At 42.5% G+C, this 16,499-nt stretch overlaps 1 protein-coding gene across 1 annotated transcript; it reads right to left on the bottom strand.

Moving 5' to 3' along the window:
• Nucleotides 1-1,389: 1,389 nt before the first annotated feature.
• LOC139584244 (HMG box-containing protein 1-like) lies at nucleotides 1,390-12,222 on the bottom strand. The gene is made up of 11 exons (XM_071415860.1): nucleotides 12,146-12,222; nucleotides 10,589-10,748; nucleotides 9,947-10,133; nucleotides 9,542-9,665; nucleotides 9,000-9,111; nucleotides 6,969-7,084; nucleotides 6,667-6,823; nucleotides 5,519-5,663; nucleotides 4,008-4,295; nucleotides 3,372-3,513; nucleotides 1,390-3,071 (listed from the first exon to the last, which is right to left on the bottom strand). Exons 2-11 carry the CDS (start codon nucleotides 10,674-10,676, stop codon nucleotides 3,054-3,056), a joined length of 1,377 nt encoding a protein of 458 aa, XP_071271961.1. The 5' UTR covers nucleotides 10,677-10,748; nucleotides 12,146-12,222; the 3' UTR covers nucleotides 1,390-3,053.
• Between the last annotated feature and the right edge of the window lie 4,277 nt (nucleotides 12,223-16,499).

Below are 16,499 nucleotides of genomic sequence, written 5' to 3' on the forward strand. Positions count from 1 at the left end.
ATGATGGTGGTAATGATGATGATGATGGTGATGATGGTGGAGATGATTGTGGTAATGATGCTGATGATGATGATGGTGGTAATGATGATGATGATGGTGGTGGCACTATAAAAAGAGCCAGTTCATTCATGGAAGAAAAGTGATGTGTGAGCACCCCCTGGCAGTGAGGATGAACATTACAGTACTTATGGATTAACAGGCCGTTCGTTACATTACTAGTCATTTGAATTAGTCAAGTCATCTACCTATGTGTTGAGTAAAGGACATTAATTCAGTATGATCTGGTCCAAGTATCTAGAGCTGTGGCATCCAGTGTACAGTAACACCAGATGTGCCCTATAGAAGCATCGGAAGGGTTATGGTGAATGGACAGCGAGCAATCTCCTTAAAAATATAGATATATTTTTTTACACATCTGTTTAAAACTGAGTACACAATTCAATTCAATTGGGGTTAGCTTAGTTTCTCCTCTGTAGTTCTTCTGTGTGGAGCTGTTTCAATTAACAAGGTGCTACACATATCGGTCTATTGTTGATCATGTCTCTGTCCTGTTCTTTCACTACTTTCTCCTTGTATTTCTTTCTTTCATCTTTAACACAGAGAAGGGAATAATTATCTCCAGCCTGTGATTCACTGTGGACCTGAGTATAAGGGACCTAAACAGACCTTTAGTTCACATTTTTGTCATTTAGCAGATGCTCTTAGCCAGAGAAATTAGGGTTAAGTGCCTTGTTCAAGGGCTAGTCAACTCGGGGATTCAAACCAGCGACCTTGTGGTTAATGGCCAAATCTCTTAACCGCTGGGCCACCTGCCGCCCCATTCTGTTTAGCTGCCTCATTCTAGGGTGGTCGACCCGTTTCTAAGGTAACACATCGCACTAGGGGATACCTAAAGGATACCTCCTAAAGCCTACCTCCTAAACTCTACCTCCCACAGGATACCTCCTAAAGGATACCTCCTAAAGCCTACCTCCTAAAGGATACCTCCTAGGATACCTCCTAAAGCCTACCTCCTAGGATACCTCCTAAAGTCTACCTCCTAAAGCCTACCTCCTAGGATAACTCCTAATGCCTACCTCCTAGGATACCTCCTAAAGCCTACCTCCTAAACCTACCTCCTAAAGGATACCTTCTAAAGCCTACCTCCTAAAGCCTACCTCCTAAAGGATACCTCCTAAAGCCTACCTCCTAAAGGATACCTCCTAAAGCCTACCTCCTAAAGCCTACCTCCTAAAGGATACCTCCTAAAGGATACCTCCTAAAGCCTACCTCCTAAAGCCTACCTCCTAAAGGATACCTCCTAAAGCCTACCTCCTAAAGGATACCTCCTAAAGGATACCTCCTAAACCCTAAAGACACGTGCACAAACCAAAAGGTAAAAAACATCAATAAGATTGCAAGTTTAAACTTTTATTAATGATATAACAATACAATGATATTTTGTGCAACAGTTTGGTGGGGCGTGGACCTGTACATTATCAACAACAAACCTGTATAAACTCAACGCCATGGCAACCTGCAAGCAGAACATCACATGACTTGTACTAGCCTGGGTCCCAGTCTGTTTGTACTCTATTGCCAACTCACTCACTGTCATGTCACAGAGCACAAACCGACTGGCACTCAGGCTAGACCTGTATAGTTTGGCCATGGTTGTGTCAAAGTGAAAACCGATAGATGTCATCAAGATATACCTACTGTGTCATTAAATCGATATACACATAGCTTCCACTAGCATACATTTAAATGGTTGTACTGTATAAGACTACATATGTATATAAAGTGCAAAAAGAAATGAAAACACTTACAGTGAACGCTTGGCCCTGAAGTGCTGTTCGGATGAGTGTGCAAAAACCTCCACGTGCCCAAATATAAGTCATCATCGGCACACGGCCAGGTGGCTTGGCAAACAAATGGCTGATTCCTACTACAGGGCCGAGCCGATCCGTACTGAGACGGCCTGGTTACACATCCTCTACTGAACCATGCTAGAAAAGGACAATGTGAAAATAAAATATCCAAGCCAGAACGGTTCGGGTCAGCCCTACAGCATGAATCAGACAACAGGGTGGTCATGTTCATTAGGACACAGAACGCAAAAAAACGTTTCAAAACAGAAAATTAAAATGTCCCTCTCCGTGTTTCAGGGAAAATCAGGCCACAGATGGGCAATATGTATAACAAACTTTATATTGCCCTTCAAGCTCACAGCTAATATGATACAATGTATGAAAGGCTTTTTTCAATCTGTGCAATATACGGAGCTGTAATCAATATGAACAACAAGCTGAGAAGAGAAGAAAATGCATTTTTAAATTCCCTTTTCTTTCTTTTTACAAAAAATAATATACACTTTGTATCACTGCTACTTGTTCCTTCACCGAGCTTAGCACCACTGGGTCTCAAGTCGGGTTCAGTAATTCCAGTAACTCGCAAAATTCCCAGGTTTTCCAGGAATTCTGGTTGGAGTATGTTGGATTTCATGCATATTCTGGAAATCTTCCAACCAGGAATTCTGGGAATACAGGGAATCCTTTTTTAATTTTTTTTTTAAAAGGTTACCAGAATTTTGCCGACCCCGATCTCAAGGTTTCAAGCATCGAAATATGAAATTACCTGAACAAATATATAACTGAGCCTTAGTTATAAAGGAATAATAAGGCATATCTGTATGTTATTTAAAATATAACAAAATATAAGCACTGTTAGTTACACTAGATTAGATGCTTTTTAATATATAGTTCATAGTTGTCGTTTTGTCTTAAAATGTGTGTAGTCCTGTCTATAATGGTTATAAAAGCAAGTGTATTCCACATCACAGTTAAGTGTCTCATTGATTTGACAGGTAAGCAAAAAGAAAGATAGTAAATAGCCTGGTTCCAGATCTGTTTTGTGCCTTCTTATGGTCCAATGACCATAGGAGCTGGATATACAGCAACAACAAAAAAACTGATCTGGCACCAGGCTAGAGAGATAGTGGCTTTGCCAGATTGGTCGGTCAGTTCACCTCTGACCTCTCCACGCCAAACACATGTCTGGAGGTCATAGGTCATCTAGGGCTGCTGGGACCCCTGAGGAGAGAAGGAGAGAGAGGTTAAAGGTTAAACGGTGAAGACCTTACAACGGTTGTCACTGTTTGTCAGCAGTTGGATTTTTTTGCCACAGGTGTCTCACCAACTACTCCTAGATGAGTTTGTACATGGCATCACATTGAGCTACAGAAAAACAAGAAGTGTGTAGTATTTCAAAATACTAATCTCATCAAGTATTGTATCCAGAGAGGATTTGGGCATTAACAAATAAGGATGGATCAAAATGTACTGTATATATATATCGCTATAACAGTGTCATGCATAAGAGTCCTTCCTCACTGAGTTGGTTCTCTTGCGTTTCCAACAGTCAGGGTTGAGTCTCTTCTGCTCGTCGGCAAGAGCCTTGGCCTCCACGGTGTACATCCTCCTCTCCTCGTTCTTCATCTTCTTCCACTTCTCACCCAGGATCACGCTGATGGCTCTGTATAGGAATACAAGGACATACTTCTCAGCAATGTCATTTATACCATCATTCATTCATAATTCATGTGTGTGGAACTATCAATACTGAAAACTGACAGTTTGTGTATTCTCTAAGAGACAACACACTCTTAAGGTCTAACATGTAAGAACAATCGTGAGGCAGACAAGCCTTTAGTTACCGGTGATGTAATCCTGCCTGTGACTCTCGTGGTCTACTCAAGAGACATTCCTAACATAGAACTCCTTCCATTTTCTAAACAGCGTATCAGAACAGTACAGACAGTATTACTGACACACACACACCCTGATGCTTCCCTGATCCTAGTTCCAGTCCCATAATAGTGCCTGACGTCATATGGGAAGGTTTTATGGAGGGGGCCACAATAATAGAGTCATTTAATGGCAGGAGACATTCTAAACCTATCTAGAATTTGCTCTGGGCAGAAAGTCATTTTCTGCACACAAGCACACACGTTTGGTCCTCCTACTCACCTGTTATCCTTCCCAGGGTACATCTGTGTGTACTCCATCCTGTACTTCTTAGCGAAGAGCATGAAGGCGTTCATTGGCCGTTTGCATTTGGTGGGTGTGGCCCCGCCGGGGGCCGTCCCTGAGGTATTGCTCCTGTTTGATTTGCTGGCAGAGGAGGATTGGGGGGAGACGGAGAGTTTCTCTGGGTCGGGGGAGACAGCGCCACTACTGGACTGGGAGGTCCTACGCTGTCTGGCCATGCTGCTCAGAACATACACAGCTGACGAGTCCAGAGGAGTGAAATCATAACTGGGGAGAGAGAGAAAGAGGAGAGAGGAGAGAGACACAGAGAGAGAGAGAGGAAGAGGAGAGAGGAGAGAGAGAGGAAGAGGAGAGAGGAGAGACACAGAGAGAGAGAGAGAGAGACAGAGACAGAGACAGAGAGAGAGAGAAAGAGGAGAGAGGAGAGAGACACACAGAGAGAGAGAGAGAGAGAGAGACAGAGACAGAGACAGAGAGAGAGAGAAAGAGGAGAGAGGAGAGAGACACACAGAGAGAGAGAGAGAGAGAGAGAAAGAGGAGAGAGGAGAGAGACACACAGAGAGAGAGAGAGAGAGAGAGAGAGAGAGAGAGAGAGAGAGAGAGAGAGAGAGAGAGAGAGAGAGAGAGAGACCCCACAGAGCCCCAGGACAGCAACACAATTAGAACCGACCAAATCATGAGAAAACAAAGAGATAATTACTTGACACATTGGAAAGAATTAACAACAAAAAAAGCAAACTAGAATGCTATTTGGCCCCAAACAGAGAGTACACAGTGGCAGAATACTTGGCCACTGTGACTGACCCGAACATAAGGAAAGCTTTGACTATGTACAGACTCAGTGAGCATAGCCTTGCTATTGAGAAAGGCCGCCGTAGGCAGACCTGGCTCTCAAGAGAAGACAGGCTATGTGCACACTGCCCACAAAATGAGGTGGAAACTGAGCTGCACTTCCTAACCTCCTGCCAAATGTGTGACCATATTAGAGACACATATTTCCCCCAGATTACACAGATCTTGATAAACTCCCATATATACTGGTTGAAATACCACAGGGTGCCATCACAGCAGCAAGATTTGTGATCTGTTGCCACAAACACCATTGTAAATACAACCCATATTTATGTTTATTTATTTTCCCTTTTGTACTTTAACTATTTGCACATCATTACAACACTGTATATAGACATATTATGGAACTTTTGTGAGTGTAATTTTGACTGTTCATTTTTATTGTTTATTTAACTTTTATTGTTTATTATCTACTTCACTTGCTTTGGCAATGTTAATGTATGTTTATCATGCCAATAAAGCCCTTAAATTGAATTGACAGAGAGAGAGAGAGAGAGAGAGAGGAGATGAATACATTTAAAATCATTACACCATTCATCTTATCTACAGAGTCAGACTGTAGCTTGACATTTTCTGAATATACTAAAAGCACTTGGGAACATATAGCAGATGTTCAACAGTGATATATTATTATGTACCTCCTGAAGGTGTCCAAGACATCAGAGTCATCACAGTTGATGGTGTCCCTGTGTCCCGGGGGAAGACACAGGTCCCCAACCTGAATCTCATAGCAGGGGATACCATGCTGCACCACCGTCAGGCTAGGGTAGAATGAGGACCAACCTGGGACAGGAAGAGATATGAAGATGTTAACTAGCAGGAAATACCATGCTGCACCACCGTCAGGCTGGGGTAGAACGAGGACCAACCTGGGACAGGAAGAGATATGATGTTAACTAGCAGGGAATACTTCTTCCTAGGATCCCCTACTAGTTAACATCTTCATATCTCTTCCTGTCCCAGCCTGACAGTGGTGCAGCATGGGACAAGAAGAAGTATGAAGATGTTAACATACATAGAAATACATAGACCAAGATGTGAACCTGTCCAAGATGTGAACCTGTCCAAGATGTGAACCTGTCCAAGACGTGAACCTGTCCAAGATGTGAACCTGACCAAGATGTGAACCTGTCCAAGATGTGAACCTGTCCAAGATGTGAACCTGTCCAAGATGTGAACCTGTCCAAGATGTGAACCTGTCCAAGACGTGAACCTGTCCAAGATGTGAACCTGTCCAAGATGTGAACCTGTCCAAGACGTGAACCTGTCCAAGATGTGAACCTGTCCAAGATGTGAACCTGACCAAGATGTGAACCTGTCCAAGATGTGAACCTGTCCAAGATGTGAACCTGTCCAAGATGTGAACCTGTCCAAGATGTGAACCTGTCCAAGATGTGAACCTGTCCAAGATGTGAACCTGACCAAGATGTGAACCTGTCCAAGATGTGAACCTGTCCAAGATGTGAACCTGTCCAAGATGTGAACCTGTCCAAGACGTGAACCTGTCCAAGATGTGAACCTGTCCAAGATGTGAACCTGTCCAAGACGTGAATCTGGGCTGTTCTATAAGGCATGTCATGTCATTTCAAAGATTATTCTACCAATAGGCCTATCCGCTTCCATGAAAAATCAGGCAAGAACTGAACATTTCCTTAATCAATCTCTTATGACAGAACTTTTGGACTTCAGACCAATAGTGCCTGCATGCAGTTCCAGTACACCACGTTCCCTTAAAAAACATTCAGTTATTTTGTTGACACTGGAAAGACATTTTGTTTTTGTTTACCTTTGTTTTTCACAAAGAAGGGGTGATCAAATCTGCACTCTGCCGTTAACAGGCCTTCTTCTGGCGAGCCGGGGTCAAAGGTGAGTTTGAGGACGGCCTGGCCGTAGGACACATTGTCCTCGTGGGCCACTAACTTCAGACCTTCAGAACCATAGCTCTGTAAACCAATCAACAACCAGAGAGAGAGTTGTCACAGAGGAAGCTCAGTCAATCATATCAGATCTGACGATTAGCAGGGTGTGTTCATAATGCATCAAACAGAGAGGGAAAAACAGTGAGGGACTAGCTGGATGTTTATCTACCTTGAGGGAGGTGAACGGCGTCATTCTCTCATCATCTGACTCGTCATCAGAGTCCCCGAGGTCTTCAGCCTCCTGCCACTCCTTGTTAAGGCCTCTGTGGAACCGAAGGCGGGTGCCTGGATAGGAAGATAAGACTCAGTAAAACATTCAGTTACAACTGGCAGAGTGAGAGAGAGAGAGCGAGACAGAGAGACAGAGAGAGAGAAAGAGAGAGAGACAGAGAGACAGAGAGAGAGAGAAAGAGAGACAGAGAAAGAGAGACAGAGAGAGAGCGAGACAGAGAGACAGAGAAAGAGCGAGACAGAGAGACAGAGAAAGAGAGACACAGAGAGACAGAGAAAGAGAGCAAGACCGAGAGAGACATAGAGAGACAGAGCGACCGAGCGAGAAAGAGACAGAGACTTTATTCTTTAGGAACGTTGTGAGTGTGATGTTTACTGTTAATTTTTATTGTTTATTTAACTTTTGTTTATTATCTACTTCACTTTCTCACTACGCTAGCCCTTTCAGTGAATCGGCTAGCAAACATGTAAACATGTGAACCTCCGAACAGCGGGGGGGTGGGGGGGGGGGGGGGGGTGGGTAGTTTTATGACTTCACAACCAGGTCATAAATTTCTTGCAAAGACTCTTGTCTCCCTGACCATGCAGTACGGAAAAGAGAGGGTCACAGTAGAACAAAGGAACACTCCCACCAAATACTCCTACCTCTCCAAATTGGAGGATTAAACATTGTTCCAAATTTAGAGAACGTGGAAACGGTCAGTGGAGAAGCCAGCTACGACCCGGTCTGTTTTGTTTCATGTTTGTGACCTCATGAAAGACAATACAGTCACATTACACTTACTCTGTTTATACAGGTTCCTCAGTTATGAGGCTTGCATCTGAATGTTGGATAAAATGTTTGACGAAGTTTAAGAATACTTTTGAAAAGATAATGTGATTTAGTCTTCTAAAATTAAAAGTGTTTTGTTTTATGGTAACGTGTGCCCAGTCAGTGGCCCCACCCAAGTGAATAGACATTAGAAATTAAAAGTATCAACCTCATTTCATTGTGGCATAGTTTTCAAAAAATCTATCAGAAATATTTTACAAATCCTTTTCCACTCTAGAATAAAAGCCCCCGTGACGAAAAGTTAGCTCAGTTCAAAATACCGTGAGGGCTTGTCCTCACGTTTAAAAAGGGCTAATTCTAATTTCAACTCTGCAGGCCAGAAAACATGAGAACTTGCGCCACACGTGAAATGGTATGAACTCTGAACTACTGATCACTCTTGAAGAAGTGAGTCGTAGATTACAGCCTAACAGACTGCGGCTGGAAAGGTAGCAAATCTAGTAAGAACATTGGCCGACGCAGAAAACCACATCTCACTCCACAACGACCCGGAAGAATCTACAAAGGACAATGGCGACCTCAACTGGGCAAACCAGAGCCTCACACCACAAGCTCAACTATTGAAGCCAGCTTCACGTAAATACAATGCATTACCTTTCTCAGAACGAGCGATCGTTAGTGGCATAATTATTTATGTGAGAATAGCTTCCCATGTCCGACAGAGTTTACATTGCCAACTTGCTGTGGCAATGTAAACATGTTTCCTATGCCAATAAAGCCCCTTGAATTGAATTGAGAGCGAGAGCGGGGAGCGAGGGGGGGAGACAAAAAGACAGAGAGAGACAGCTGCACCTACAGGAAGTGAGAGATACAGACTCAGACAGAGACTTTTGATGCTCTTCATTGAGCCATCCTCACAGAGAAGAAGTACAAACGGACTGCTACTATACTGACCTGATAAGGTTAGCAACTAACACTAAAGAAACAGGTTAATTTAGACAACAGAGTAAACACAGGCTTAACAGGTTCTGTGTCCGTTTTCTGTTGCCTGATCCAGTCCTGACTACACAGGCACTTGTTATCAATGTTATCTAGGTTTTTTTCCACAAGTAAAAGGTAAAAGTACTCAAGGCCATAATTATAGGAAAAAGCTCATCATTTCTGTGTGTACATGAGTGTGTGCCTGTGTGTCCATACCTTTCAGGAAGCAGTGCCAGGCTGTAGAAGGCCAGGAGTGTGACCAGCCCATGTCCTCATCATCAGAGAAGGAGGCCATAGAGAAAATACCAGACTCTGACTCACTGCTGGCCTGAATGGGTAACGTTCAAACAGAGAGAAACATATTACAAAACAGTTGAATTGTACATGTTATCAACAGCCGTGTTGTTGCAATGTTATAAAGCAGTTGAATTGTACTTTTTGAGTTTAACAACCCCATGCAGAGTTAGGCTACATTTCATTTAGATTCAGTCAGTTCATGAAGTCAACTGAAAAATCCTCAATGAAGATCAAGTACATTGAGGAAAAAAATGGAACTGGGAGGTCAGTTTGCTTCCTGAACTAACTAGCCTTGTGAAACCAGATTGACCGCTGTGCTGAACTGAAATGGAATTCACCACAACCCTGATGCCCATCCATAACCTCATAGTAGCCGATCACTAGGTCTACAGGAGGGGAGGGTGATAGGGTCCACAGTAAACCCAATGACCTACAGGAAGTGAAAGGTTAAAAGGTCATACCCTGACACGTCTGCTGCGTTCCCTGAGGTGACCTCTAGAGGGGCTGGGTGCACTGCTGGCCAGGGGGGGACGGGCGTAGGAATGTAAACTACGATTGGTGGAAAAGATGTGCAGAGGAGATGACCTGAGGAGAGGAATACAGAGAAATACATATCAATCATTTCTTCATAATTTGGTTTTGTATTTTAATGTGTGTGTGTGTGTGTGTGTGTGTGTGTGTGTGTGTGTGTGTGTGTGTGTGTGTGTGTGTGTGTGTGTGTGTGTGTGTGTGTGTGTGTGTGTGTGTGTGTGTGTGTGTGTGTGTGTGTGTGTGTGTGTGTGTGTGTGTGTGTGTGTGTGTGTGTGTGTGTGTGTGTCATGAGCACGTCCATGTGTGTGCGACGTCAACACCGATACACAACAGACCTCTCGATGGGAGCAGCTTCCTGCAGCAGGGGGCTCTGAGGGCTGGTAGCGATGATAGCCAGCTCAGTCAGCCAGTTGGTATGAGGGGAACCAGCTATACACTCCTGACGGGACACACCAGCCCCCACATGGAACAGGACTGGAGAGGACGGGCTCTCGTCCAACTCCTGCAGCTCTGGCAGGTCATCTGGTGGGTAGGGAGAGACAACTGTTGATCAGTTCTACAGTACGGAGAACAACAATACATGTATTTCATATCTCTGTGACAGTGTACATTTTTCAATGGTAACTAACACTTTATTATGTAATAAGCTGGTAGGCTATATATATATATATATATATAGACCGCTGGCCGGTGTGGCACAGCGGTCTACATCTCAGTGCCTGAGGTGTCACTACAGACACCTTGGTTTGATTCCAGGCTGTATCACCAACGGCCGTGATTGGGAGTCCCATAGGGCGGAGCACAATTGGCCCAGCGTTGTCCAGGTTTGGCCGGTGTAGGCCATCATTGTAAATAAGAATTTGTTCTTAACTGACTTGCCTAGTTAAATAAAGGTTACATTTGAGAGAAAAAATATGTATATATATTTTTTTTTTCAAGGCATATTACATGGCTACTATATAAGAACAGATATTTACCATACTCCATGGGAGTGGGGGGACAGTCACGTGAGGAGGGCAGAGCCTTCAGATGATCAAATGAGTCCTCCATTCTATTAGCATCCATCTGTGGTTCCTCTACTCGTTCAGTCTAAACTCACCACAACATATTACACCATGTCTAGCTGGCCTGTAAACACTGGAGACACAATGATAAATTACAATATCACAATCTGACCAAAACAGGCATGCATGTAAAATATACAAAATGGAGAAAACGTATGCTTATATTACTTGTCTTTTTAATTAGGAGCCTATTTAAAACGCTAGACTTACATAGTGTATATTTGCATTGAATATTTATAGGAGATGAATCAAAGAAAATGCATTGGTTAAATGTTTATATATTTCTACTGCAACATTATGGTCATACATTTTTTTTTAATCTAATTTGCAGGTAAGATAATTTCATTAGGGATGATTTCAATAATAAAGTCCATTGTCTGTGTGGACTACATAGAGAACTGTCATGTGACCCATATGCATGCAGCAATGGCATGCAGTCCTGGCTCGTTTATAAACTTTGGTAACTTCGCGCATGCGCAACAGAGCTCATTCATTCATAACTGCGTAACAATTGTCAATAACACTGTTACGTTCGTACAAACATTACACAACATATCATTCGAAGAAAAAAAAAACAGTCGCAATTAATAGTTTAAATAGATTTGTGATGGAATTGAAACGTTAACGATTACAACGTCATTTGAATTATGTACTAACTGCTAGCGTTACATTTGTATCACATAGAAGGTGTGGAAGACAATAACAAAGACGCTTTCTGCTACATCGTCACCTTAGCTAGAAATGGCCAAATGGTACGTAGCCAATTTGTAACGTTATTGTTTAGACCTAAATTGTATCCTATTTGTAACGTTGAGACTAGATCTAGCATGCGAATGAATGGCCCGATCACAAATATTGCGCAATATATTTATTGACATTTTGATTCCTGGAAAACGAGCTAGATGACACTTTGAAATGTGAAAACAGATCGTTGTCCAATGACTTTCATTCTAAACGGTGTCTCTCTTGCTGTTTTGAGCATTGTCAAGAGGGGCTTTGCCTGCCTGACAGCTAACGTTAGCTAGAAAGGAACAAACTCACTTGTAAACAAAAGAATGTCAACAAGTTCAGACACGACAACGCTCGCGCCCCAGTGTTCGAAATTGTCAAATGAATGAAGCGAAAACGATACAAGATGTAAGTTGGAAGTTTTTTTTTTTTACCAAAACCTTTTTTTTCTCATCCACATTAGTCTCTCTACTTTGGAAGTGGGCTCTTTTTGTTTGTTTGTTTTTGTCACTATCTTGACGAATAGCTAACAAGCTGCTAGCCTAGCATGCTAATGTTACAACCAAAACAACAAACGTCACAATGAAAAAAATGTGTGTAGAATAAGTTGTCATTCGACATCGAACGGTTGAGTGAAAACCGTTAAATTAAACAAAACGACACGCACCGAATAAATTACATTACACTGCTTATTTTTCTAGATGAGTTAGTCTTTTGTTTCTAAGAAATCTATTAACTCACCAAACATGTCGCCATCAAGTAACTCTCTGGCAATTACTGAAGGGGTGGGAACGAATACTTCCAAACACGGTCATCTATTGGAAGATAATAACGTCGGTAAAGCGAATCTCTAATCGTGATTGGTGAGTTCTTGAGGGTACTGTAAATGGGCATGGTTTGGTTTGTTGATCAAACGCCCATTGGCTGAATGTGCACGTCCATTATTTCACAGGAACAGCTCATTGGTCATAACAAGTAGAAGACGAGATATTCCTTTGTTATTGAAACTCACATGAATCCCTTATATTATACTTGTCGAATAACAATGTAATGTCAACGTTGTCTGAGTTCATTTGACAAAGCCTTGTCCATGTTATAGTGGAGAGATCCAAATAATAAATATTGACATTATTACATGGTCAGGTACAGCTAATTACAGTTACATAATGTGACATACTGTACAACTGTGACTGAGGTTGTGGTACAATTGTGTAATTACAATCTAGAACATTTTTACATTATGTAACAATTCATCACAATCAACCGCAGTACACACTGTACCTACCTAGGCTCACCATCGCAGGTGCAACACTCTGATGCAACATATAGATGCATAATAATAGAGATTTTCATTATCAATATTTTCACCTTGAGTGAAGTTAGTGTCTAAGGAAAATAAGCATAGCAGCTTCTTAATACAAAACTGTTCTTTATTGTAATGAAAAGTGAGATATAACCAACAACAGCCAATAATACCGGATTTCCTCCTCAGATATATCCACAGTTCCAGTCTGTTGTGAACCTTATTCACAAAACCACAACTGCCAAAAAAAACTAATTGTATAATACCTCCTGTATAAGCCATTTTGTTCACAGACTAAGGGAACCAAAAACACAATGGAAAGTAAACAATGGAAAATTCAACCACTGGAGGTGCTATTGAGAAAGAGAGGGGGGAGAGGTTGGTATTGAGAGAGAGAGAGAGATATGTAAATACAACCCATATTTATGCTTATTTATTTTAACTTGTGTGCTTTAACCATTTGTACATTGTTACAACACTGTATATATATAATATGACATTTGTAATGTCTTTCTTGTTTTGAAACTTCTGTATGTGTAATGTTTACTGTTAATTTGTATTGTTTATTTCACTTTTGTGTATTATCTACCTCACTTGCTTTGGCAATGTTAACACATGTTTCCCATGCCAATAAAGCCCCTTGAATTGAATTGAATTGAATTGAGAGAGAGAGAGAGAGAGAGGGGAAGAGGTTGGTATTGAGAGAGGGGGGGGGGGAGGTTGGTATTGAGAGAGAGAGAGGGGGGGAGAGGTTGGTATTGAGAGAGAGAGAGAGAGAGGGGGAGAGGTTGGTATTGAGAAAGAGAGAGAGAGGTTGCTATTGAGGGAGAGAGAGAGAGAGGTTACTATTGAGAGAGAGAGAGGGGGGAGAGGTTGGTATTGAGAGAGAGAGGGGGGAGAGGTTGGTATTGAGAGAGAGAGAAAGAGAGAGAGGGGGGAGAGGTTGGTATTGAGAGAGAGAGAGAGAGGTTGCTATTGAGAGAGAGAGAGTGGGGGGGAGATTGGTATTGAGAGAGAGAGAGAGAGAGGGGGAGAGGTTGGTATTGAGAGAGAGAGAGAGAGGGGGGGGAGAGGTTGGTATTGAGAGAGAGAGAGAGGGGGAGAGGTTGGTATTGAGAGAGAGAGAGAGAGAGAGGCAGGAGAGGTTGGTATAGAGATAGAGCGAGAAAGAGAGGTTGCTATTGAGGGAGAGAGGGGGGGGAGAGGTTGGTATTGAGAGAGAGAGAAAGAGAGAGAGGGGGGAGGAGAGGTTGGTATTGAGAGAGAGAGAAAGAGAGAGGGGGGAGGTTGGTATTGAGAGAGAGAGAAAGAGAGAGGGGGGAGGTTGGTATTGAGAGAGAGAGGGGGGGAGAGGTTGGTATTGAGAGAGAGAAAGAGAGAGGGGAGAGGTTGGTATTGAGAGAGAGAGAGAGAGAGAGGTTGCTATTGAGAGAGAGAGGGAGAGAGAGAAGTTGCTATTGAGAGAGAAAAAGAGAGGTTGGTATTGAGAGAGAGATAGAAGGGTTGCTATTGAGAGAGAGGGGGAGTGAAGTTGCTATTGAGAGAGAGATAGAAGGGTTGCTATTGAGAGAGCAGGGGTCCATTGTGAACTACTTTTTAAAGGTACAGGTTGTTTGTAATTTATCATGTAGAGGTAGACACCAATACATATAATAATGCCTGTGTCCTGAATGGCACCCGATTCCCTATATAGTGCACTACCTTTGATCAGGGCCCATAGTAGGAAATAGGATGACATTTGGGACACACATTATCAATATCCTTTGACGTCATTGCTAAAACTTCATATTATTATGTTTCACTGGCACATGAGAACAGTTGAATTTAATACTTAAAAATGTACATTTAAGATGAGAAACACATGGAAATAGACTACATGGCAAAAAGTATGTGGACACCTGCTTGTCGAACATCTCATTCCAAAATCATGGGCATTAATATGGACTTGGTCCCCCCTTTGTTGCTATAACAGCCTCCACTCTTCTGGGAAGGCTTTCCACTAGATGTTGGAACATTGCTATGGGGACTATGCTGTGGGGACTAGCTTCCATTCAGTCACAAGAGCATTAATGAGGTCGGGCACTGATATTGGGCGATTAGGCCTGGCTCGCAGTTGGCGTTCCAATTAATCCCAAAGGTGTTCGATGGAGTTGAGGTCAGTGCTCTGTGCAGAGCAGTCAAGTTCTTCCACACCGATCTTGACAAACCATTTCTGTGCGGACCTCGCTTTGTGCACGGGGGTATTGTCATGCTGAAACAGGAAAGGGCCTTCCCCAAACTGTTGCCACAAAGTTGGAAGTACTAAATCGTCTAGAATGTTATTGTATGCTGTAACGTTAAGATTTCCCTTCACTGGAACTAAGGTGCCTAGGTCAAACCATGAAAAACAGCCCCAGACCATTATTCCTCCTCCTCCTAACTTTAACGGTGGCACTATGCATTGGGGCAGGTAGCGCTCTCCTGGCATCCGCCAAACCCAGATTAGTCTGTCAGACTGCCAGACGGTGAAGCATGATTCATCACTCCAGAGAACGAGTTTCCACTGCTCCAGAATCCAATGGCTGTGAGCTTTACACCACTCCAGCATTGCGCATTGTGACGAATAGTTATTGTGGTTCCGTTGCTTCCAGAGGCAATTTGGAACATGGTAGTGAGTGTTGCAACCGAGGACAGACGATTTTTACATGCTACGAGCTTCAGCACTCGGCGGTCCCGTTCTGTGAGCTTGTGTGGCCTACCACTTCGCGGCTGAGCCCTTGTTGCTCCTAGACGTTTCCACTTCACAATAACAGCACTTATAGTTGACCAGGGCAGCTCTAGCAGGGCAGAAATATGACAAAATGACTTGTTGGATAGGGGGCATCCTATGACGGTGCCACGTTGAAAGTCACTGAGGTCTTCAGTACGGGTCATTCTACTGCCAATGTTCGTTTATGGAGATTGCATGGCTGTGTCCTTGATGTTATACACCTGTCAGCAACGGGTGTGGCTGAAATAGCCGAATCCACTAATCTGAAGGGTTGTCCACATACTTTTGTGCAAACTATGTAGTGTAAACTAGCTCAAGAAGACAATAATGTGGTCAAATACAATTATTACAGTGGTTAGTGTCTAATGCTGCAGTACTGAGGAATCAAGAACGTGAAGAAAGACAATAAAGTGGTCAAATACCATTATTATAGTGGTTAATGTCTAATGCTATAGTACTGAGGAATCAAGAGCTTGAAGGTGTAATACTTGGTCAGCCAACTGTATTCAAAACTATCAGCCATCTTTTTTAATAACTTCTTAAAACCTCTACAGGATTGGTGGGTCCCCCGCGGGACGGTTGAGCTAATGTAGGCTAATGCGATTAGCATGAGGTTGTAAGTGTAACAAGAACATTTCCCAGGACATAGACATATCTGATATATGCAGAAAGCTTAAATGCTTGTTAATCTAACTGCACTGTCCAATGTACAGTAGCTATTACAGTGAAAGAATACTATGCTATTGTTTGATGAGAGTGCACAGTTATGAACTTGAAAAGTTATAAACCAATTAGGCACATTTGGGCAGTCTTGATACAACATTTTGAACAGAAATACAATGGTTCATTGGATCAGTCTAAAACGTTGCACATACACTGCTGCCATCTAGTGGCCAAAATCTAAATTGCACCTGGGTTGGAATAATACATTATGGCCTTTCTCTTGCATTTCAAAGATAATGGTACAAAAAAAAATACCAAAAAAAGCAGGGTTTTTTCTTTGTATTATCTTTTACCACATTTCCAAATGGTATCAAGAATAT

The sequence above is a fragment of the Salvelinus alpinus genome, chromosome 9 (genome assembly GCF_045679555.1).
Source record: "Salvelinus alpinus chromosome 9, SLU_Salpinus.1, whole genome shotgun sequence".
NCBI lineage: Eukaryota > Metazoa > Chordata > Actinopteri > Salmoniformes > Salmonidae > Salvelinus > Salvelinus alpinus.

Coding starts and splice junctions, on each gene's coding strand:
- LOC139584244 (XM_071415860.1), bottom strand. CDS start 10,676: ATGGATGCTAATAGAATGGAGGACTCATTTGATCATCTGAAGGCTCTG. Junction 4,296..5,518: donor GTCTTGGACACCTTCAGGAG/GTACATAATAAT, acceptor CTCTCTCCCCAG/TTATGATTTCACTCCTCTGG. Junction 3,514..4,007: donor TACCCTGGGAAGGATAACAG/GTGAGTAGGAGG, acceptor ATTCCTATACAG/AGCCATCAGCGTGATCCTGG.